This window comes from Diorhabda sublineata, chromosome 3, assembly GCF_026230105.1.
Source record: "Diorhabda sublineata isolate icDioSubl1.1 chromosome 3, icDioSubl1.1, whole genome shotgun sequence".
NCBI lineage: Eukaryota > Metazoa > Arthropoda > Insecta > Coleoptera > Chrysomelidae > Diorhabda > Diorhabda sublineata.
The window spans coordinates 13,076,665-13,100,945 of NC_079476.1; the positions used below are offsets into that span (position 1 = coordinate 13,076,665).

The 24,281-nt window shown below is 31.2% G+C and overlaps 3 protein-coding genes across 5 annotated transcripts; all 3 read left to right on the plus strand.

Moving 5' to 3' along the window:
* Positions 1-5,420: 5,420 nt before the first annotated feature.
* LOC130441897 (uncharacterized) lies at positions 5,421-18,039 on the plus strand. Of its 2 annotated transcripts, XM_056775745.1 has the most exons (3): positions 5,421-5,468; positions 9,392-9,532; positions 11,052-11,845. In XM_056775745.1, exons 1-3 carry the CDS (start codon positions 5,453-5,455, stop codon positions 11,744-11,746), a joined length of 852 nt encoding a protein of 283 aa, XP_056631723.1. In that variant the 5' UTR covers positions 5,421-5,452; the 3' UTR covers positions 11,747-11,845. The 2 variants fall into 2 exon arrangements, with proteins under 2 accessions (XP_056631723.1, XP_056631724.1); XM_056775746.1 differs by lacking the exon at positions 5,421-5,468 and having other exon boundaries at positions 9,311-9,532; positions 11,052-18,039.
* Positions 11,780-12,262, plus strand: LOC130441666 (facilitated trehalose transporter Tret1-like). Its single transcript, XM_056775446.1, has one exon. It carries the CDS (start codon positions 11,780-11,782, stop codon positions 12,260-12,262), a length of 483 nt encoding a protein of 160 aa, XP_056631424.1.
* On the plus strand, positions 17,555-22,834 carry LOC130441896 (facilitated trehalose transporter Tret1-like). 2 transcript variants are annotated; one of them, XM_056775744.1, is made up of 3 exons: positions 17,555-17,664; positions 18,172-18,322; positions 19,333-22,834. In XM_056775744.1, exons 2-3 carry the CDS (start codon positions 18,193-18,195, stop codon positions 20,682-20,684), a joined length of 1,482 nt encoding a protein of 493 aa, XP_056631722.1. In that variant the 5' UTR covers positions 17,555-17,664; positions 18,172-18,192; the 3' UTR covers positions 20,685-22,834. The 2 variants fall into 2 exon arrangements, with proteins under 2 accessions (XP_056631722.1, XP_056631721.1); XM_056775743.1 differs by having other exon boundaries at positions 17,630-17,664; positions 18,162-18,322.
* The last annotated feature ends 1,447 nt before the right edge of the window (positions 22,835-24,281 follow it).

The following is a 24,281-nucleotide window of genomic DNA, read 5'->3' on the forward strand; positions in this document are numbered from 1 at the left end:
AAACCATGTCATATACCTTGGTGATATCCATATATACGGCTATGCATTCTTGTTTATTGGCAAAACCTTCACTTATTTCGGATTCTAGGTCTATCAGGTTATCAGCTGTGCACCTATTTTGGCGAAATCCGCTTTGTTCTGGTGGCAATAAATTATTTTGTTCTAGTACCCAGAGTAGTCTACGATTAACCATTTTCTCCATAATCTTGCATAGGACGTTCGTTAAGGATATTGGCCGGTAAGACTCTGGTTTTGTTCTTATTTTGTCAGGTTTCAAAAGTGGGATTATCACAGCTTCGCGCCAGCTTGAAGGAAAGACTTTATTAGTCCAAATGTAGTTATACAGTTTTAATAGGTAGTTTTTGGTGCTATCTGAAAGTTTTTGTAGGAATACTACTGGTATTTGATCTGGACCAGGGGCAGTATGTTTTTGTGATTTCAGAGCTTCATAAAGTTCTATTTGGCTGAACGCGCAGTTAATAGGATTTGATTGTTCTTCACTAAAATCTTCCAAAATTTCTTCTTCGATATTTTTTATATTCTTTATGAACTTTGCATCATAGTTTGAATCATTAGAGTTATATTCGTATTGTGAAGCTAATGCTTCCGCTATTTCACTTGAATTTGTGATCAGAGTGTTATTTTTAACTAAAAATGGAATTCTTGGGGATTGTTTTATTCCAGACATCTTCCGAATATTTTGCCAAACTAAGGATGGTGGAGTTGAAGATGTTATTGTAGATACGAATTTAATCCATGACTCCTGTCTACTCTTCTTCATAATATATCTCGCTCGGGCTCTTTGTTTTTTATATTCAATTAAATTTTCTACAGTATTCTTCCGTTTAAACTTGTTAAAAGAGGACTTATAAATTCTGATTGCGTTTTGACAGTCTTTGTTCCACCAAGGTAGTGGTTTATGGTTTAATAATATTTTAGTATATCCTATGTGTGTTTTGACAGCATCTACGATCTACGGTCTTCCGTCATTTGAGATGTTAAGATTTAGGGAATTTATCATGTTGTCAATTGTTTGCCTCGGGCTGTGATATAGTTTGATCCCCATAGTGTATTGTGAGCGTTAAAATCACCTAAAATCAATCGAGGACTTGGAATAGTTTTTAGAACTTGTTCAAGTTCTGACGTATCGATATTTTGGTCTGGGGGTATGTATAGAGAGGATATATATATTCTTTGTGGTATATCAGCTGCTACAGTTATTAATTCAATATTGTTTGATATAGAAATGATTTGTTGTGTGTTATATTTATTGTGGACGTATATTGCTACACCTCCAGATGCCTTTCCATTGTACGTTCTATTTTTGTAGAAGCAGGTGTAGTTTTTCAAGTTGTAATAATGTTGATTTTTAAAATTGGTTTCTTGTAAGCATATTATGTTTGGTGATAGTTCGGAGAGTAGGTTTTTAAGCATTTCGAATCTTCTGTAGAATCCTCTTAGATTTCACTGTAAAATTGAGTTATTATTAGTCATTATTCCTGCGATGATTCAATTGATGATTCAGAGTATTCTTCTATTTCTTGTGCGATAGTTGACGGGTGTAAATTTAGCTGCCCATGATTTTTTTCCTGATTCTTGTACTGATGCTTTTCATTCTTTTGTTTGTAAAATATGGATGCATGTGTGCGAGTAGTTTTAAGAAGCTTTTTGTATCTTCTGTATATATTTTTGATATACTTAATGGATCTTTTGTTCCTATTGCATTTTCGAAGAAATCAACGGCTTCCGCGAAAGTTAAGATTTGGCTTTCGTTTTCAAATATTTGTTGTGCTGACTCCATTAATTTGTAGAAAGTACTTGTTTGTGTATTTGATTTGTTGTTTACTATCTTTTTCGCTTTCTTAATTGTTTGTTCGTTTGGTTTATTAAATGTATCCTTTGATGTGGTGTAGGTGTTGTGATCTCAGATAAGATGCGTTTTGTATTCGTTGTATCTGTATCCATGTGTATTTCTGTTGATATGGTTAGTTTTTTAGAATTTCTGCTATCGGTTGTGGATTGAGTGGTATGTTTGAGGTTGGTAGGAGCTATATGTGTTGTTGTGGTCTAGTTCGAATCTGAAGGTTTGTTGTAGATTTGATTGACGATGTTTGTTGATCTTGTTGCTTATTGATGTGTTCTGACAATTATTAGAGTTATGTCCTGATCCGTTCGGTATGTAGTATCTTCAAAATTAAAAAGAATCGGGGTAGGTATTGTAATTTGTGTGGGAGATATGTAAACAATACGGCGAAAGCTTAGAATGTGTTTAAAGTTTGGGTTAGAAGTACCGATTTTGAGGAATGTTATGGAAGACGACAGATGGAGGCCCAATTGTCTGAGTTCCTTTTCGATAATTGTATGAGGTATAGTTGGACAGACGTTCGATAGTAGTAATCTTTCACTAGGCGTTATAAGTCGACGTATAGAAAGAATTTCGTTATTCACTTTGATTTTTCCATTGCATTTTGTTAAGAATTCGTCCACGTCTTCTTTTCTATTTAGATATATGCATATTCTATTATTGGTTATTCTTGATGAAAATATAATTTTGCTGGGATTGATAATAGTGCCTACGGCTATCAGGTATTCTTCTAATTTTACTCGATTTAGTGAGCTAATTACTATTGCTTGTTGTTTCGGTGGAAAAATTGTTTTTTGTTGGCTTGTAATGGATGAATAAGATTGTGGAGGGTTATTAGGTAGGGTAAAAGTAAAATTGTTTGTGCTGTTTTCATCCATCTTCTTTGAATCTAATTAACATATTGGTACTTTAACCGGTACTGGTTTCTAAATGTTGTTTTGCTGATAAGCGGCAACAGGTTTTGTACCTTGACTAACAACAATCGTGTTTGATTGTTAGCATTCAAATTTTAAATTCGTTATGAAGATTTTAAATTTGCTTACTTTGAGATGGGGTGATGATTGCGATAATGGTTGTAGATTTTTTTTTCACTAAATAACTATATTTACACTTGTAAAATGATTAATCGACGAGAGCTGATTTTTACACGACTCTGTTCAATATATGACTCCCCCTTTAATAAAATCATAAAATAGAATAATAAAATTTGTATATTAAAATAAATCACTTTAAGACATCAAGTCAAAAATACGACGAAATCAAATTAAAAGTTACAAGCAATTGTTGTGTTGAAAAATTCTAAAATGTTTGGTTTTCTGCATTTGAACGAAACTAAAAATATTTAATTTCTTGAATACAGCTGTTTTTATTGGATGTAATCGCACCCAAAACTGGTAGTCACTGTTAAAAAAAAACGTTGACTATTTTACTTTTGAATAAAGTAAATAGAAACAATTTCGAAATCTGAAAGCTGTCATAATAAATTAATTATCTTTACTATATAACCTAAATCACTATATTAAGATGTCGCTCCTCACTGAATAACGGAATGTTCTAATAGAAAATTGAAGAATTATTTATAATGTTTTGTTAGTACTTGATAAATAATTGATGTCTCATTGAAGAATTGCGAATCGCTGACGAATAAAGTCGATCTATTTAATAGATACACTTTATTAATAACTAAGTCTACGACTCGGGCTCTATTTATTTCTATAAATGTTTTGTTTGTATTCATCTTCTGTTAGTTATACACTTTTCTATCTCTAATTGACCTCAAGTTACTAACACTACTTTAGAACATAAATGCTTTACCACATTTGAGGAGAGTCTCCATCAAAGTACCTTAATAAACTTTAATAACATTAACTAGCATTAACTATTATTGTCTTCATAGATATGTGCAAATGGATATGTATCATTCTGAATTATGAACTAATGCTTAAGACTTAAGAGAGATAAGAAATATGTATGTCTACCAGGGTCCAATCTTTAATGGACAAAGGTACGTATTAGCAATATAATTTTGTTGTAAGTCATTCTAGTTTCATTTGATAATTATAATTATGCCATCTATGCTCAAACCTTTGTACTAATCTTATTCGCACTAATGAGCTATTGTAACGACATAAATTTCTATAAATCAGAATTTATGATATATTTCAATGATATATCGCTTCTCAAGTTATTCTAGTCATAAACTTGCCATTGTGGTTTTTGTAGCAGAGTTTAAGAAATCTTCACATGATGTAATTATTTAATTTGAGTTCTTTTCGTCATAATTTCCTAAAAAAAACCCAATATTAGAATAAATGTACGCGATATTCTGTCATAATGTTTTAAGTACTCATTTCAAATAAGTAGCAGAAATTTATGGAATGAAACGCGAAACCTTTTAAGTTGCTGTAAGAGCACATGATAAAGAAACTTTAAGTGGTCTGCAATGTGTTCAATAAAATTATTGTTATAGAATTTCTTTCGTCTTCCAAATAGTCATAATCAAGGAGTATCACATTGAGTTTAGTGTTTTGTAATTATAATGAACACCAAGTAGGAAAAACATAAAACTGTCTATGTGACGCTGATCCTAGCTCTTTGTCTTGGTTGAAGTGATGTGTCAAAATTAATGTTTTCATGAGAAATCCACATCATATAATCTCAAAGCAAGTAAAAATAATTATATTTCAAATATTGACAAATGATAATTTAACAAAAAGAAAGCCATGGCGACTCAATGTCAACTTGAGGGTTGTAGCGAGACCTCTCAAAACGGTTAATAGATATTTGATGTGGAGCCCCAAATAACTTACAATGCAATGAAATTTGCTGCAGATGGTCTGCGTTCATATAATGTAAGCAATATTGTAAAATAATATCAATTTTTTATTACAGAATATGAGTTGAGGCTCTGAACAAGTTTTACGCTAAAGATGAAATGATATATCACCTAATCTTAGGTGACGACTACAATAAAACTGGGTTGCTTGAGCTTATGTCTTCTTTCCGCAGTCACGGCAGAGTATTTTTTGAACTCTGGATAACGATCCAAATTAATGGACAACTTTTTTCAAGATCCTACATTAGAATTACTTCATTTTTGCACGTGCAATTTCAAACATCATTCAATTTAACACCAAAATGGTACTCTTGATAAAACTCGATACTGTGTACCTTTTTCGGAATATTTTATTTTGAAAATTATGAAAACCGATGGTATAAAGTATTGATGAAGCTAATAATAATTATTATTAATTAGTAAGCATGATGTGAATAGAAAATTTTTTGTCGCGTAAATGAGATCCCATTGATAAAGCGGATACATTTAAAAAAATTGGGACTGAGGGCTTTCGTTTCTACTACCTACTCTAATTTAATTCCATTTCATGTTATAACTTTTTTTTTTAATTTTCTTCTTGTAATTTTTCGTTTAATTGATATGTATTAATACTTTATACCATCGGTGATTACTCCATAATTTTCAAATTGAAGTTTTTTCGAAAACGGTACACAGCATTAAGTTTTATCAAGAGTAGCTTTTTGATGTAAAATTGAATTATCTTTAAAATTACTTGCAATTCTGGTTGATAAATGCAATATTGCAAAGGTATGAAAACCGTGTAACTAGCTCCCTCTATGAGAATCAGATAAATTCATTGGATATATCAGCTACCATATTCGTATAAAATTTTAACACAATGTTGCTAGTAATTGCGGACTAATCGTAAAAGTTCTGCACAATTTTTTTTTCTTCGACTACCTTTATCTTGAATATGGATGGTGTTTTATTGGGTGAACTCCAAATATTTTTTCAATTTTCTATCTATCCTAGATCACCTTTTATCACTCTGTATGTATTTAAAAATAATGAGTCAATTTGCGATTTGATAATGACTCATTTGAATATATTTAAAGTTATTTAAAATTATATGGATTTCCGTTTTAGCATAAAAATGATATATTTTATGATTTTGGGTAAAATTGGGAATATGGACGTAGAAAAATACCGAAAGGTACAATAAGATTGATTTATACATTTCCTTATTGTTTCCTCCGGTTTATCATGCTTTTGTATCATTCTCACACAGTAATATAACAATTACTGATAGGTGTTTTGAATTTATGTATTCCTAGTTAAGTGTCTTTTTGGTAAAGTCTTTTCATACTTCGATGATCGACATCACTAAAATTCACAAATTGCACTTCGAATTGGTTCACCTCCCCTAGTATTCACTATATTTGGTCCCCAGATTCCTAGTCTAAAAATTCCGCTATAGAAAAGATATTTTTATCATAATGTTATTACATATGTTAAGTTTGAGGAGAAAGACAGCAAATACTCATTTTTTGAAGGTTTCAAAAGCTAGGAATTAAAAATCATTTTTGAAAATAAAATATATTATTTTTGTTAAGTGAAAACTTTCCAGACAACTCTTCTAGTTATTTTTTTTTAAATTCAACATGACTTCAAAATTGAAAGAATCTATCTTTAAAATCCAAAAGTCTTTTCTTTGTTGGAGGTTACGCTGTAAAAGGAACCTTCATGATAGGATGAGTAGTTCTTTTATATATTTGGCTATATAATCAGTCTATTGTAAATTTAAAAGTACTTACTTGTAAACCACATTGGATTTTGGATACATCCAATTGAATCAAGCCAGCCCTGTTTTTAATTTGCATAAAATATGTTGAGCTATAACCGACCTCATTATTATTACTACATTTTATGTAAGTATACGAGTACACTTGGTTTGGAAATTGGATATAAGTAAGTTGTGAAATTTTCAAGATCTAGTTTTCTAATTTTAACTTCTTTGCTTAGAAAATATACCACATAATTTTTGCTCTTAAGAAAATTGTTGTGAAATGTTCAATATAAAGAACTGATTGTAATTACTTAGTCAAATGTTCCTAATATTTTACAGACGCAGCATAGTATAAATCTGCATCAACACGAAAAAGTAATTTTTATTAAGTTTTCATATATCAAAAATATGTAGCAACCATCTATCACAATAATCGTAATTGCATTACAATTTATAAAATAAATCTATAAATTTTACCTTTTTTATCATTGGTAGCTAGTGTTTTTTAACGTATTGATGACCTTTCAGACTAACAGGTCATAAATACGATAAAAAAATAAAACCGCGAAAAATAAAAAAAAACATAAATTCCCATAAAACGATTCAAAAATTCCTAAATCGGAATTAGATACAGAAAAAAGAGAATTTTTAGAAATAATTCACATTCATAAGAACGAGAAAGCTATAAATGATAAAAAATACATAAATAATTAAGTAAAACATATTTTTGAGATATAAAAACTAAAGAAAAATGTTACGTTTTATGTTACGTTGTGTTCTATTTCGATTATATTTTTATTTTGATATTCATGATAAAGGTGATCTCTTGATTAATATAAATACGCAAATTGTCAGTGTAAACACATATTTTGATATGTTTTTACACTGTTTAGACTGTAACATGTTTAAACTTCAAATTTTTATCACTTAAAATCAAGAAAATTTAGAAACATATATATTATGATTATGAAGAAAAGAACTAGGTTTACGGGTCCCACTTTGGAGCCATTATCAAAAGAAGGGGGTGGTTATTCATTCACTGGTAAGAAGTGATCCGATTCCATGGTCTCAATCAGCCTATTCTACACAACAGATCAACTCTTTTCTTGGTTGATTTCAAGGCCTTAATCTGCCTATTCTCTCGAATTTCACCTTCGAAATAAAACTACCAAATGAACGAATAACCATTCTTTCCTCACCCTTCTCTTTATAATGGCTCCAAAGCTAGAGCCGAAATGTCGAGAATTTTAAAAATTCCAACGCGATTTAACGTCCAGTTCTTTTAGACACACACGCACACACACACGCACACACACGCACACACACGCACACACACGCACACACACGCACGCACACCCACCCACCCACACACACACACACACACACACCTTCCAATAAAAAAATTATATTTCTAAGTTTAATAGAGTCAGGTCTAATATTTTTGGGATTCAAACAAATAACACTTACAGTTTACAAAATCTGTGAAAACCTTGACAAAAATTTATATAGGGTGCCGAATTTCGCTATCTAAAAACTTAATTTTTTCAAATGGCAACCCCCATTTTCTTCTTTACCATAGGAGTCTACGCTTTAAATTAAGTGGTCTTTGTTGTTAAATTCATATGTCTAAAATTAACCTGCGGATGGCGAACTAACCTGACCAAAAGTTAACATATTAAAAATTAAAATACTTTAGTCAACTAAAAAATATTTAAAAACACTACACAAAGACGAGAAGAACTAAACTAAAAATTAAACTAAAGTAAATGTTCGAAATGGTTGCCCCCAACTTACAAACATTTATGGATTCTTCTTAAAAACCCGTGCTGAGTGGAGTTTTGAATTTCTTGTGGTGAAAGAGTTCAAAATGTATTCCGAACTCTTTCCTGACAATCGTCTTTTGTAGTTAGCGGCGAAGCATACACGATATCTTTTATACGACCCCAAAGAAAAAAATCAAACGTGGAGGCCATTGATGCGGTCCATCATGTGCTATCCATCGGGCCTCAAAATGAGTCTTTAAAAGTTATTTATAAGCGCACCACTGTCTCGTGCTTATACCACAGTTGATTCCAATTCAGATTTAGTGGGTCATTTTCTAATATTTCTAAATATCTGCTACCTGAAATAAACAAAAGCTTAAAGTGAAATTCATCCTCAAATTTAAATAGTAAAATTACATGTGAGAACATGTGAGGATTAGTATCACTCCAATATATGGAGTTACGCCGGTTAAATTTCCATTCTTCTGAATTTTCCACTCATCGGTCCAAATTAAGTTTTTTAAAAAATTTTCGTCTTCCTGAGTTTTAATTAATATAAATTCACAAATAGCAATTCTTCTTTGATCGTCACCTGGCTTTTAATTTTGTACCAACGAAATTGAATACGGATGGAACTTGTGTTTTTTAAGGATCCTGTGAATACTTATCTCTGATATTCCCAAATCTCTTTCCGTGTCGGTTATGAATTTTCAGGATACGCTCTGAAGTATCTCAAGACTGTAATTTCATTGGCTTCATTGTCTACGACAGGTTTCAATTTGCTGCTGCGTAAGTGTATCAAGGGTGGTCTAGCTATTCGGATATCCCAAACGGAAAGTATCGCAGTCTCGTTTAATAACCCTATCACATTCTCCGTATATTACCAGCAAATTAAAATAATCTTAATTAATAAATCCTAAACGGGACATCATGAACACTTTTGCAACGATTAAACGTCAGGCTGCTTTTATTGTTTATTTGTTGATATGTTGGCTTTTTTTGGTCGCTCCAGACGACCGACAATTAAGAACCATGCATATATATATATATATATATATATATATATATATATATATATATATATATATATATATTGTCTTTGGTACAAGAGAAATATTATTATTGTGGGAAATGATATTAACATTAACACTAATAGTAATTGAGGTATTCGTAGTTTCTAGTAATAACAATCATGGATAACATAGGCATCAATCCATTAAAAGAAGATACAAATGTTATTGAAGGAAGTAACCACCAATCATCACAATTAGATGTTATCAGGAAAAATGATACAGGATTTTTACTTCTCATTGTTATCACAGGTTTGTTTATTTATTCCAATACATGCAAATTTATTCACTACATGTGAACGTGAAATCTCGATTCATCAATAGGTAGGCGATACTTATAATAGTGAATTCCACGATTACTTGATACTGATCTACAGCTTACTATCATTAAAAGTTACAACGATTGTTTGGTATCCTCGAACGTGATCAAAATTAATTTGTCGTTTATATGTTACAGTAGATGAAATCTAAGTACACCGTTGAATCCCAGAAACAACAAATTTGTTAAAACATCCCAGAAATATAAGCAGAAAGACTTTGTATCAATTACCACATTGCTTCGGGAGCCCAAAGATTCAATCTTCTGCATTGTTGAGAAGAGGACAAAACGATAACTGACCAATAATATGGTGATCTCCTGGCATGATCTCATATCTGGTTTGACATATTCACTTGATATGGCTCTCTGATTGTTTTCTGCCCTCAAACTTAATAAAATGACACGTAGGAAACTGAAAAAGGAAGAGGTGATGGTATAAACAATCATGTATTTTAGTGAAATACCAAAAGATTGTATTTTTGCATCGTTTTAAAAGACAACGGCTAGAGTCGAACAAGTTGTACTCACTTTTAGAAAATATCCGAGCAGTACAAGATGTTGTCTATGCATACTATTCATTCGATATTACAAAGAATTTTGGAGATAAAGAAAGGGATCTATATAGACTCATTTGCGTAACATTCATGAAGGTAGTGAAAAAATGATTTAACCAAGAAGGCATATGCTTTCAAGAAAGTCGTCCATTCCATTAATGGAATTGTATCTCTTTGATTTAGCATTAGTTTTAGTAGATGATGTGATTTTTGCGATTAACACTTATATGATATCGAGAAAAAATGGAATCTAATGGAATCTAATTGTTGATTACAAATTGTATCAAGGATATTGAAATTAATATTTATGTGGAATCATTGAAAAATTCTGTTGCTGAAGGACATGCTTCTAAGCCATTTTCTTTCACAAACTTACACAATCCGACTTTCCAAGATATTAATGGTGTCGGAGTTTTATTGTAACCGACCTAGTTATGTGAGTTTGGTGAAGATGTATTTATCATTGCTCCCATCTAATTAACAACTAAGTATTCTTACGGTGTTTTGAGAGGAAGCGTACCAATTAAGTAGTTGGTGTTAAAAAATTATTCATGACCCTTTCAAATTGCACTTTTAATTAAACTGAATGATAAAACCAGACATTTACGATTCGATTAACGTCCGCTACTATTATGACATTGGAAAGACAAAAGATCAGATCCAACGATAAGTACTATAGAAATTGCTTGGTGTGGCGACGTACTACTTTGATGTGATTGTAAGCAATGAGAACAATATTGAATAACTTTTTTGGGACCTGAAAAATGGATATTTTTTATTCCCTCACTCTTTCATTTAATTTTTTAAACCTTGTTGTCCATTCCATATATCTAATTTGATCGTAGAAAAAACACAGTAGTAAATCACGGATAAATAATAAATTTTTCTCGTATTTTAGGGTCAATGTTTAATCTATATATCGGTTTATCATTCGTGTGGCCTTCGTCAGTAATACCCAAATTGGAATCTAATTCGACTGAAGAAAATCCTTTAAGCAGACGTATAACGACTTTTGAAACTTCTATATTGGCAGGGCTACCGACTATAGCGATATTACTTGGTCCAATAGTAATGGGATATGTATCCGAAATCGTTGGTAGAAAAAGATCGTTGCAAATTGCGGGTGTGGGAATATGTATTTCAATTTTAGCTTTATCATTTAGTACTAACATAATTTGTATAATAACGTTCAGATTTGTTAGTTTCTTTTTCGTTAATGGCGCATCTAATGTATTTTTAATATATGTAGTAGAAATCTGCGAGGACCATAACCGAGCTAAATATGGTTGTTTATCTGTTGCTTTCACACATTTCGGCCAAACGTTGGGTTATGGTTTTGGAGCAGCTTTGAATTTTAAAAATTTTAATTTGATCGAATTAAGTCCACTATTAGTTATATTTATTTTCTTCTTCATAGCTCCAGAATCTCCTGTTTACAATTTGTCAAAACACAAAACAGAAAAATGCATGATGGATCTCAAGAGGTTAAGACGTAATAAAAGTAAAAAAGAATTGCAAATAGATTTACGTAACATTTATTGTACTATTACAACATCCAAGAAACTATCGGAAGAAAAAATGTTGGTAATATAACTAGTGACTACAAAAGAGAAAAGATACTCATTAATGTTGGCATCTTCTTTAGCCATTTTACAAATATTTTGTGCATTCGGTATCATTGTACCTTTTATGGAACCAATTTTTATAGCGACTGGAACGCAATTCAACAGTAGTCATTTACCTATAATTGGAGCTTCATTTAAAGTTGTCGCCACCATTTTAGCATCGTGTATCGTGGAAAAATGCGGTAGAAGAGTATTACTTATAATTTCAACAATAGGATCAGGAGCGTCTTTGTTGGTACTAGGTTGTTTCTTTTATTTGAAATCTATCGAATCTTCTCTAATCTACCAAATGCAATGGTTACCTCTAGCTTGTATTATAGGTTATACCATTTTGACTACTACAGGAATATTTTTAATACCTCAAGCCACTATGGGTGAACTGTTTACACCAGATGTTCGAACAACTGGTATATCTGTTGTATCTATAGTTTTTTCAATTTTATTATTCTGTTCGTCGAGTACTTATCCCTTGTCGAATATATAGGGATGCATTGGTGCTTATGGTTATACGGATTCTTAAGTTTATTATCCGCTCTAATTATTTACTTATTAATTCCGGAAACCAGAGGAAAAAGCATCAACGAAATACAAGCATACATTAAAGCCCGTTGTAATAATTAATTTTTATTGGAAATATTTTATCTTGTTAGACAATACAATGGGGTACTATGAAAATTAAACGATTGAACACTTACATCAATGTACTAATTATCAAATACTTTAAACCTATATAATACGAAGATTGTTTTTTCAACTTTCGTTTTTTCTAAAAGTAAATTTCCTAGCGGTAGGAAACAGGTCGGCGCGTTGTTAGATATCACCGTTCCCATGTTACAACTTCCATCAGAACTAGCTCTAATCCACCAGTCGTCGCAAAGTTACTTTCTCTAAGGATAATTATCGCTGTGTAATGTATTACTAACCGTGCTGTGAGAAATTGGCCGAAGGTCTTAGATGAAGTTGCAATTATTAAAGTCAAATTAATGCACATACACTCCCTTAACAAATATATTTTGACTAAGTGGTTACGGTATTTTAGAACGAAAATGGCGTGTCTTTTCTTGACTTCAGGTATATCACAATAGAACTTCTTCAAAAGCTCGAGCAAGGACTTCTCAATTTACAGTACTAACCCAGCACTAAGTCGCTATCATATCTATCGATTATTGGAGGTCTTGCTACTTATATAGAGTATCAACACGTTGTAAGGACCTACCTGATCTTACTGGCGATAACTGTATAATGTTACAAATGTTTTGGTGGTAAAATCGGAGCTTCAACTTAGTTTCCACAAGTGTCCTAAGATTTTTGGTTTTGAATTGGGAACAAACGTTGAACTATCACAAAGTTTGTGCAATATGGATTTCAAAACTGCTTACAAACTTTCATAAAGCGAATAGGGGCAGCCTTGACATTCCTGGACGTCTACATTAGACTGGATCAAATCGTAATTGCCTTCGAGACGTGGGAAAGACACATCAATTGTGAGATATTACATAGGGTGGAGACAAATAAGTTGCCCTAAAAAACCAAGAACATGTTTGTAAACCTTATCACTAAAGAAGTAGTGCCATCTAAAACTTTGGGTAACTTAAGGCAAGCTGTTCAAAAAACGTCTTCCGTAATAAATTTTTTTGCTGCATGAAGTCCGACTTCATAAGACAAACCACACAGTTTCTTCCTGATTCGCCGCATGGTCCTGATCTTTCACCTAGTTAATTTCATAGCACAGCGCGTCACTGAGTGGTTGAATTTCAATGAAGGATTTTGTCCATCGTTATAATAAGTATTTCAATTTATTTGATGATTTCGGAGAAAAATTGAGTTTCATTCGCTTTTCCAAATGCAGATAAACTTATCTTAACGTATTACTCCAAATGTCCCTTACTTTGTAAACAGACCTGCTTAAGTTCTTCTCCCTGTTAATATAAATAAAATTTCGAACAATACAAGGTGTAAAACATGCTTTTGTTCAAATCTATAAGATTGATATATATCCGATTATTTGCTAGGTACTTTTCCACTGAATGATTAAGATTATATAACATACTCAAAGCGACACGGAGTTGGAGAGTTCCATAGTTGCCGATGGCTATATGGAAGTTGATACTAATAAAAAGATTTGAAAAGCAAAGAAAATTCTGCCTGGCCCATCCAAGTTCAAATAGAGGACTATGCCAATAATAATTATCCAGAATATACCGAATCAAAATATAGATAAAGTAACGTTTTTCGTATTGATTTACACTCTTTTATATTCCTACAAAGTCTGGAATTATAATTTTTAAAATGTTACGATAAAACTATGATTTGGAAAAAGTTTAGAGATAATATAAAAATTGATGTATGTTTTCGAGTAACTCTTACGCAATAATGTACCCATTGTTGCACCTATTACACGAATAATATTATATTATGATACCATTATTATTTGGAAAAACCTCTAGTATAGGGTAAATACTTGAAAAGTTTTTCTAATATCTGCTCTATATACAGAGTGGATCATGAGGAACTTTACATACTTCTACTATATGTATAGTACCTCAGGGAAGATACCATGCGGCTACTAGAAAGTGTCGTTATTAATCTATAGAGTGATTTATTGTTCACATACGCGACAAAAATGTATTTTTATCCAATTTTGAGTGTATTATCAGGTCTTATCAAACATGGAACAACCATAGTGATGTATAAGGTGTTAATTTAAATAAATGTTATAAATTTCAAGTTCTCAACTAACATGATTAACTATTAAATTACTATAACGACAAACACCAAACAACAAAAAGCAGCAAATAATAACAATGGCGAGTAACAATTTTAAAACAATAACTAAAATTATGTACTTAGGACGCAAAAATAATAACTGAAAAAAGTACAATAATTGCAACAAAATAAAAATAGTTAAAAATAGATTGTCTAAATGGAGCCCAGCAGTATCTGCACATCTTTGTTTCCGAATTGCCGTTTTGAATAACGGATACGCTTTGGATCATTTCTAATAGTATTACAAAAAATTATAATTATGTCAAGTAGTTGTTCTCGGTTGTCTCTGTAAACTAGTTGCTTCAATCGTGTCCAAATATGGTAATCAACGAAATTGAAATAAGGGAAGGCCATGAAATAGGATCTACACATCCTATCCACCGGTTGCCATAAATATTATTTAGATGTGGTTTTACTGCCACTAAAAAGTGGAGGGATGCACCATAATGCTGAAAATACATCCCTCGGGATACAACGTTCGCTCTGACAAGAAAATTTGGTAAAATAGACCTGTCTTCATAAAGTACCATAAAAAACTGAAAATCTACTAATCAGTAATTTATAACACCAATTAACTGAAACCTTAACTGGGAACGACATTCTCAAATAGCATTGGTACTTTCTTCTGTCCATGTGAATTATGGGAATTATTTAAATTGGCTTCATCTGTCGATAATTGTGAATCCATCCACAAAATTCTAACCTACGGATTTCATCTCCAGAATGTAGTCGCTGACTTGTTATTGTGGGGTCCATATTAACAGCGGCAATAACGTCATATTCCTGCGATTCATGTTGTTCTTTTTTTTCACTAGTAAAAGTGCCGTTTCCCTGCAAATATTTAAAAACTGATACAAATGTTAGTGGAAGTTCGATGATCAGCTAATCTCCTGAGATATTTTCTCTCCTGGTACTATTACAGAACCCATAAACAAAAGTTATGGGCATATTCGTCTTGGTCAAAATCTGATGTGGCATTTTGAACGAAAGTGACAAAAGCGTTACCAAAGCTAACACAATAATACGTAATGTAGATTCACACCGAAGAAATTTTTTACACACAAATAACGGTTGATAATGACAATGGGTATAAGATATCAACAAACGTTAAACGGTCAACGCCAATTTGATTTTAAAACGTTTTAAGGTTTTTTATCATTATTTTTTTGCTACAGTTTATACAATGTATTATTATATGATATACAATTTTAATAATTTATAATAAACACACATTAACACATATATGAGGACATTTCAATCAATTTAATTTATTGTTTATCGACTAGAATGCAACAATGCATTTTTGTTTAAAAATAATTGATTATCCCCTTAGCGACAAAACAAAGTGACAATAAAGATTTGATCTTTTACTAAATATTTGTTGATAACGATGCGACATCACTGCATTAAAAAATATATTATTCAATACGAATCCCTGAATTGATTTTTCCAAAGTGGGTCCTAGAATTTTTAAGTTTAGCCAATACTAGTCGAATACTTGATAGAAGTGTACTGTATCATGAAAACATCCAAAAAATTAAATGAGCTGAGTAAACATTATAGCTTATTTAAATTTATGGTCAATTTCACAAATCACCCTATAAATTGATAAGAAAAAAGAGAAGGCACCTTTCAGTATCCTCATGATATTGCCCCAGATGGGCTCTATGGGTAAAAGTATATAAAGTTCCTTTAGACTTTTAGTTAGAAATTTTAATATCATGACTGTAAAAGATGAATGTTATCAAATTTTTACATTATAATTAGTCAATTTACAATTTTTATCAGTTCATTTGAATACACTTTAATTCAAAATATGTTAGTTGTTACTACTAACAAGTAGCGGCTTTGTCTAGAAAATATAAGTTTAATATTTCATTACTTCCATTTTTAGAATAAATATGATATGTTTTATGAAATTGACCAAAATTAGGTACGAAGACGTGGAGAAATATCTTATAAAAGCTATCTGTTTTGTATAATCCCTTCACAAACATTGAAATAAGACGTTATTATTTTTCAATTTTCAGCTTAAATACAAAATTTGAAAATTCTACTTACAAAATCATTTCTTAGTGGAAGATGACATAGTCTCCTTTTAGGTCTATATGCTTAGTTCAGCGATGCTCTAACCTTTTTAACCCTTCCAAGAATACTTGCCGTATTTTTGCTTAAAATAGGCGTTTACGTATGCCAGAATGTCCTCGTCCAATGAAAATGTCTCTCCTGCAAGTAAAATTTTAGGAAAACAGAAAACTGAAGAAAATCGCTGGGGACCAGATGTGATAAATACGGTGGATAGTGCACTGATTCGAAGTGCGGTTCGTGAATTCAAGCCATCGTGATCAACGAAATGTCATCATTCTTTTCCGGCCAATGAAAACTTTACTCTTTTTAATCCACTGTTTCAACAGTTTTTCGTTTCAGGAGTAGCGGATTTAAATTTTATCTACAGTTGTAAATCGCCGCAAAAAATCCGACTCATTTCGCTTGAACCACATCAAGGCGTAGGAAATGTAGGAAATACGCTTTTAATATAAAGTGAGCAAACGCTACACCCAACGGGCGAATACCTCACGCATACATATTTTTTCAGTCAAAATATATATGGAAGATGGGTTCTTTTGATATAACGATAGCCTCTCCTATCTCTCTAACCTTAATCCGAAGGTGGCTGAAGCTGGCAGGCGCATTTTTTTTGCAGTCTCGAACGCTCGTCGTTAGTCAAGTTGATACGGCCACATTTGAATTCGGCCGCCCAGAATTTTACGGTTGTAAATGATGATGCAGAGTCCTCTTTCATCAAGGGTATTACTTTTCATAAAAAATATTAGATAACAGATCTATACTCTACTTTTTCCATTTACACAATTGTCAAACTGAAACTAAGCGTCCAAAATGGCTGAAATTTTAGTATCTCTCTAGGCATGCATAAATATATTTCTCAACAGCTATACCAGGCTGTTAATATTCGCAAAAACCACTTTTGTAAATGAATTGAAACGCTCGACTTAAATCAGGTCAACCCTGTTTTTAACTTATATAAAATCTATGTTGAGCTGTTATCGATCTCATTATTATTACTGCATTTTATGTATATACCTAAGTTGGATAATCTTAGTAAGTAATGCAATTTTTATACTTTGTTTTTATAATTTGTTTTTGTGATTTTCATATTTACCACATAAATTTTGTTTGTTTGACATATATTAGAATATTTTAAAAATTTCATGCCGTACTATATTGCAAATAAACGGTTTGGGAGTTTTTTCAGATATTGTGGAAAATATTGTTATATAATTATTAATATAAAGAACTGCTTGACAATATTTCGTGAACTCTTAGCTGAATTTAATACATTTAAGATAATTCACACTATTGGACAGTTTCCTTCAAATCTCCTTGTCATTGTATCTAAATACAATAAAAATATTATATTTAAGATTATATTTGTTAATGAGTGATGGTGTTAATAATAAAAATTATGAATGAAAATGAACAGTTATCAATTGAATTTACCACGGTACTCCAAATCCCACATAAACAAAATTGAAATTGTTGATTTGTGAAATGGTAATCATTAACATTATCTAGTAGTAATTAACGTATACGTATAGTGATTTCTAGTAATAACAATTTTATGAAACCATGGACGACATAGAAATCAATCCCTTAAAAGAAGAGACAGATGTTATTGAAGGAAGTAACTATGAACCATCAAAATTTAAAGTTATCAGGAAAAATGATACAGGATTTCTAGTTCTCATTGTTCTCTCAGGTAAATTGCTATTTTTAACAATCTCATGATTATTAATTTACCCCGTCTCTATCTCTAATTGTATGTAGGTCTTTAGGTATTTAGGTATTTATTTATTTTTCGTTATTCCAATACATGCAATTTTACGATCCACTTTGTTGTGAACGTGGAATTTCGATTCATCAATATGTGGGCAATATTGAAACTGATCTAGAGCTTGCTATCATTAAAAATTAGAATTATTATTTAGACATCTTCGAAGGTAATCCAAATAAATTTGTCGTCTTGACCTGACCTAACCATAAACGTGCTCTCAAGAGAGCAAAAATCATTTTTCATCGGCCAAATTTATTGCCACAGTGTTTTAGAGCTCCAAAGATGCAATATTCATTTATTGTTGAGAAAAGAAGAAAACGATAACTGATCAATATTATGATAATATCCTAGCATGATCTCATCTTATCTGCCATATTCACCTAATACGGCTCTTTTCGATTGTTTTCTTTTCTCAACCTCAATAAAATGACACGTAGGAAGCTTTATATGGAGATATATGGAGATGTGATGGCAGGAATAATTACTATTTCACTAAATTACCAAAATATTGCTTTTTATGTGATTTCAAAGACAACAGTTACACTTGAACGAGCTGTAATCATCTTCAAATAATTACCTTGCAAATTGGACGTTATCTTGAACTGAACTCAAAAACATGTTTCATTCTATTTCTTTTAACATTAAGACGAATAGTGGCAATAGACTAAATTCATAACAATTCATAACAACCATGGAAATCAGCAACTGTCGTCACCTCTTACCAGTACGTGAACATTGAATATTTTAATAAAGTTTTTGGAACGTTTATTTGTAATTTTATTTGACGTTAGTAATACTACATTTTACATTCTCCCGCTTCCTTGGACTTAATAATTCATTCCTAAAACTTTGTTTTCTGTTTTACATATTTAATTTAGTAGAATATAAAACATATTGAATTACTTACTATCATGAATATTTTTCTCGTATTTTAGGATCAATGTTTTCTCTATATCTCGGTTTATCATTCGTGTGGCCTTCGTCAGTAATACCAAAATTGGAATCTAATGTAACCGAAGAAAATCCTTTAGGCAGACGTATAACGACTTTTGAAACTTCTATGTTAGCAGGCCTACCGATAATAGGGATATTACTTGGACCAATAGTAATAGGTTATGTGTCGGAATTAGTTGGAAGAAAAGGATCTATAGAAATTGCGAGTCTCGGAATAATTATTTCAATTTTAGCGTTATCATCTAGTACGAACATCATTTGTATTATAACTTTTAGATGCGGTTATTCTTTTTTTGTTACTGGTGCAGCAAATGTATTTTTTATTTATGTAATAGAAATCTGCGAGGACCACAACAGAGCTAAGTATAGTTGTTTAGCTCTTGCTTTTTCACCCATCGGTTACACGTTAGGTTATAGCATTGGAGCAGCTCTAAATTTTAAAAATTTCAATTTAGTCGAATTAAGTCCAATGATATTATTATTCATTTTCTTCTTCCTTGCCCCCGAATCTCCAATTTATAATTTATCAAAACACAAAATAGAAAAATGTATGAAAGATATTAAAAGATTAAGACATAATAAAAGTGAAAGAGAATTGCAAATAGATTTACGTAACATCTATAGTAATATTCAAACATCAAAGAAACTATCGGAAGAAAAAATGTTGTTAATAAAACTAGTTAGTACAAAAGAAAAAAGATACTCATTAATGTTGGCATCTTCTTTAGCCATTTTACAAATATTTTGTGCATTCGGTATCATTATACCGTTTATGGAACCTATTTTCATAGCGACTGAAACGAAATTCAACAGTAGTCATTTACCTATAATTGCAGCTTCATTCAAAGTTATCGCTTGCATTGCAGCGTCGTTTATCGTGGAAAAATGCGGAAGAAGACCACTACTTATAATTTCAGCAATGGGATCAGGAGTGCCTTTGTTGATACTAGGTTGTTTCTTCTATTTGAAATATATCGAATCTCCTCTAATCCACCAAATGCAATGGTTACCTTTAGCCTGTATTATAAGTTATATTCTTTTGTCATCTTTCGGAATATTTCTAATACCATTAGTAACTATTGGCGAGTTATTTACACCAGATGTTCGATCGACGGGTATATCTGTTGTATCTATAGTTTTTTCAATGTTATTATTTTTTTCGTCGGGTACTTATCCCTATATTGTTGAATATATAGGCATGCATTGGTGCTTATGGTTATACGGATCCTTAAGTTTATTATCCGCCCTAATTATTTACTTAATAATTCCGGAAACTAGCGGGAAAAGCATCAACGAAATACAAGTGAACATTAAAGCACTTTGTAATAAATGAATTCAATCGAGATTGATTGAGTTCTATAAATTATTATGGCAAATATTTTATCTTTCTATATAATTCATTGGGGTACAGAGATTGATCACTTACATCAATGTACTAATCTTCAAATACTTCAAACTTGTATAACACGAGGCCTTTTTTCAATTTCGGTTTTTTGTTCTAAAACTAAATTACGTAGTGGTAGGAAGTGTGTCTGCGAATTCCCTTGCTATGCAACTGTCTCATTTCGGGCTCCTATCCCTGCGTCGTCGTCGAAATACTATTGTTACTCTCGCTAAGTTGAAGGATGTAGAGCTGAGGATAAACATCGCTGTGTAATGTATCAATGACTGTGCTTCGAGACAATAATATATGAAATTGACCGTAGGTGAAATGAATCCACACACACTCCAGCAACAAACCAAAAAAAAATCGATTAAAATTTAACGGACGAAAATGATGTGTTTCTTTGCTGAAATCGAGTGAGAAGTCACCTACCTCAGATAACTATCACTATCATCTCCTTCAATTAATTGAGACTCTTCTACTAATGAAGAACATCAAGACGTTGTAAGAACCTACCTGAGCTTGCTGGTGATAGACTGTATATATGACTATACAAATGTTTTGGCAATAAAATCAGAGCTTTCGCTTAGTTTTTACAAGTTTCTCAAGATTTGAATTTAAAACTTACCATAAATTATATGAATTCCCGACTCAGTGAACCAGTTGAGGTGAAATAATCAACAGATTATTCCTTGTTAATCTTAAGGATTTGGAAATAATAACAAAATAGATTGATGCAAGTGTTCCCATTGAATTCATTATTTTATTAAGACATTAAATCTAGACTCAATCACTCACTTTGAAAATTATTCATGTAAATATTGATAAGTTTAATTAGATGTCAGGTGTTGCTAGATTCTTCGTTATAAATTTTATCGATTGTCCAGAATGTGTGCATATTCTCTTTACAAAAAAAAATAGAAAAATTCATGCTTTACATCCAATACTAAATTGTGCATACTATAATAGAATACAGAAACGCAAACTACAAATCCTAGAGGTTTGCTCGAAATATTGAAAATCTGCATGCCATAAAAGAGGCGAAACATAAGCAAAAATTTATCAAAAATGTTTTGATACGTGTAATCGACAATCAACTACTCTTACCTTTCGTTTGTAAAATAATTTTTGAGATTAGGTTATGTGAACCAAATTCATGGTTCACATACGATAATTTTCTTCTTATTTTAGTCAAGTAATTCATCAATTTCTTAACACTACGTATTTGATCAGGAGGACCAGTCAATTTACCTCCAATACAGCGGCTAGGTAAAATCAGTTTGATGTAACTATACAATATCTAATACATCTCTGAAAAGAGTGGATGATGAATGTGATAAAATTCGGAATGATTAAGAATTTTTAATAAGTAGATCCTTAAAGTAAGGATTGGATTTATATATTGTGGCCAATGGCTATTATTTGGAGCATATTTCAAACAATAATGATTAAAAAGCAAGTTATATCAAATCATATCTGGTATCTGAAGTTTGCGTTTCGTGGACACACTGTATATCTAGTCTAAGCAAAAAATGAAATAAGTAACTCAAATATAAATATATTTGTTTGTGTTTTGAAGCAATAGCTTCGTCAATGTCGATTATAATACAAACAAATGTTACTGGTTGAAATATTTAGAAAACCAACTCGAGTAATTTCGAATTTTTTTCTTTTACCTCGTATATACCTATTTGTAATTATTAGTGGTCTAATGTTAGTCTCTGTGACCCAAATAAGATAAAATGATAAAGTGTATAGCCATAGATATGTTTTCAAGTAGGTATCAGAATTAAACAAAAAGATATTTTATCTGCTTCAGGTCAAAAAATATCGAATTTAACTAAAAACTTTTTTAATTATTGAATATTGGCTCTAACAATGTATGATATAGTAGTATATTATAGCACTTTGAAAATGCATTAGCAATTTACATTTTCTTGGAGTGTAAATGTTATAAATAACTATTAAAGAGACCACATTGTTTTCTTAAAATTATATTTTCTCTTCTCAACAATAAGGAAACTATTTTACTGTGCTGAATGTCATCATGTAATCAAATGCGTGTGAGATGAACTATTCAGAAATACATTTTGAGAAAGTAATATATTTGTGAATTATCTAGATGAGAAAGAGAATGTTTTCTCAGATCAAGCGAGAGAAAAAAATGTATTGATATCTTCATGTGTGACAAGTACATTTTGGACAAGTGTTCTTATTGAATAATATTGAATTTTCATAGTCACGGAAAGAGAGCAACACTTTCTTCTGAATATTTTGTTTTATAATGTTTTATATTGAAAAGTTATACAGGAGAATTGAATAATTAAGAAATTAAATGTGTCGATAAATCGCAAGCTTGATAATATGTATTTAGAAATATTAATTTTTTTGGTTTCTTTGTAACGAATTTGAGGAATAGCTTAAGGTAGTGATTCATAGAATAGATAGAACTATAGATAAGAGAAAAGAAAATTATTTACAAAATTGAGAACAAGAATCAACCGAATTCATAATAATATGACTGAAAAGAGACATTTGATGTGTTAATATATACAACGTGTGAATTATTATGAAAGATGATTAATGAAAAAATATTTGGAACAACACAAAAAAATTAATATGGACAATTCTATCTATCTACAGACATCTATTGCAGATTCCGTCTATGAAAAACAGAATGTAGCTATTGCACTTGATATTGAAAGTGCTTTTGATACCCTGTCAAAATCAACAATACTTAAACTGAAAATACAGCATTTAAGGTAACATGTTCACTTTTAAATATATCTTAATAGATAGATCATTCCAGATATCCACCAATAGCTAAATTTCCTTGAAATACTACCGAGATAATGGCGTATTCCAAGGATTGCTCCAACGCTCTTCATAATAGCCATAAATGATAAGATATCAAATCTTAATCAAAAACTCTTAATTCCGTTAACAATACAGCTTTAAGAAATTGCCTTGGAACTTTTACATACAGTCATGCTGAAAGCAACTAATCTTAAATCCAAAACTTTTATGGCTGAGATGAAAACTACTTCTCATGTCAAACTGTGCAAAAATATTTGCACATCCTGAGAATCCAGTTTACTGACTCTAAACTCCTGTTCCATCAATCCTAGTAATACTCATGACCAAAATAAAATCTGTCTGAGATAGCTTCTATTCCTACCTCATCCTGTCCTCTTTGAATAAAGCAACAACCAAAATTTAATACATTTCTAAATTAGGAACGAATTAATTCTAATCACTATAATTTAATTTTGTATACTAAAGTATCTAAATATTAAATCCAAGGCTGGCAGAAGTTGTGCCTTAATTGAATTTCGCTAGCGTTTACACAGAAGAAAATTTACAATTCATTAGACCAGCGGTTCTCAAACTTTTTTAGTGACGGAACCCTTATGGAAAGCGAAATACTTGACGGAACCCTACAATAAAACAATAGTCTCTAAAAGTATATTCTTTATTAATAAGCATAATAAACGTAGAATGTAACATATACTTATTACTTACTTACATAACAAGTATAATAATAGA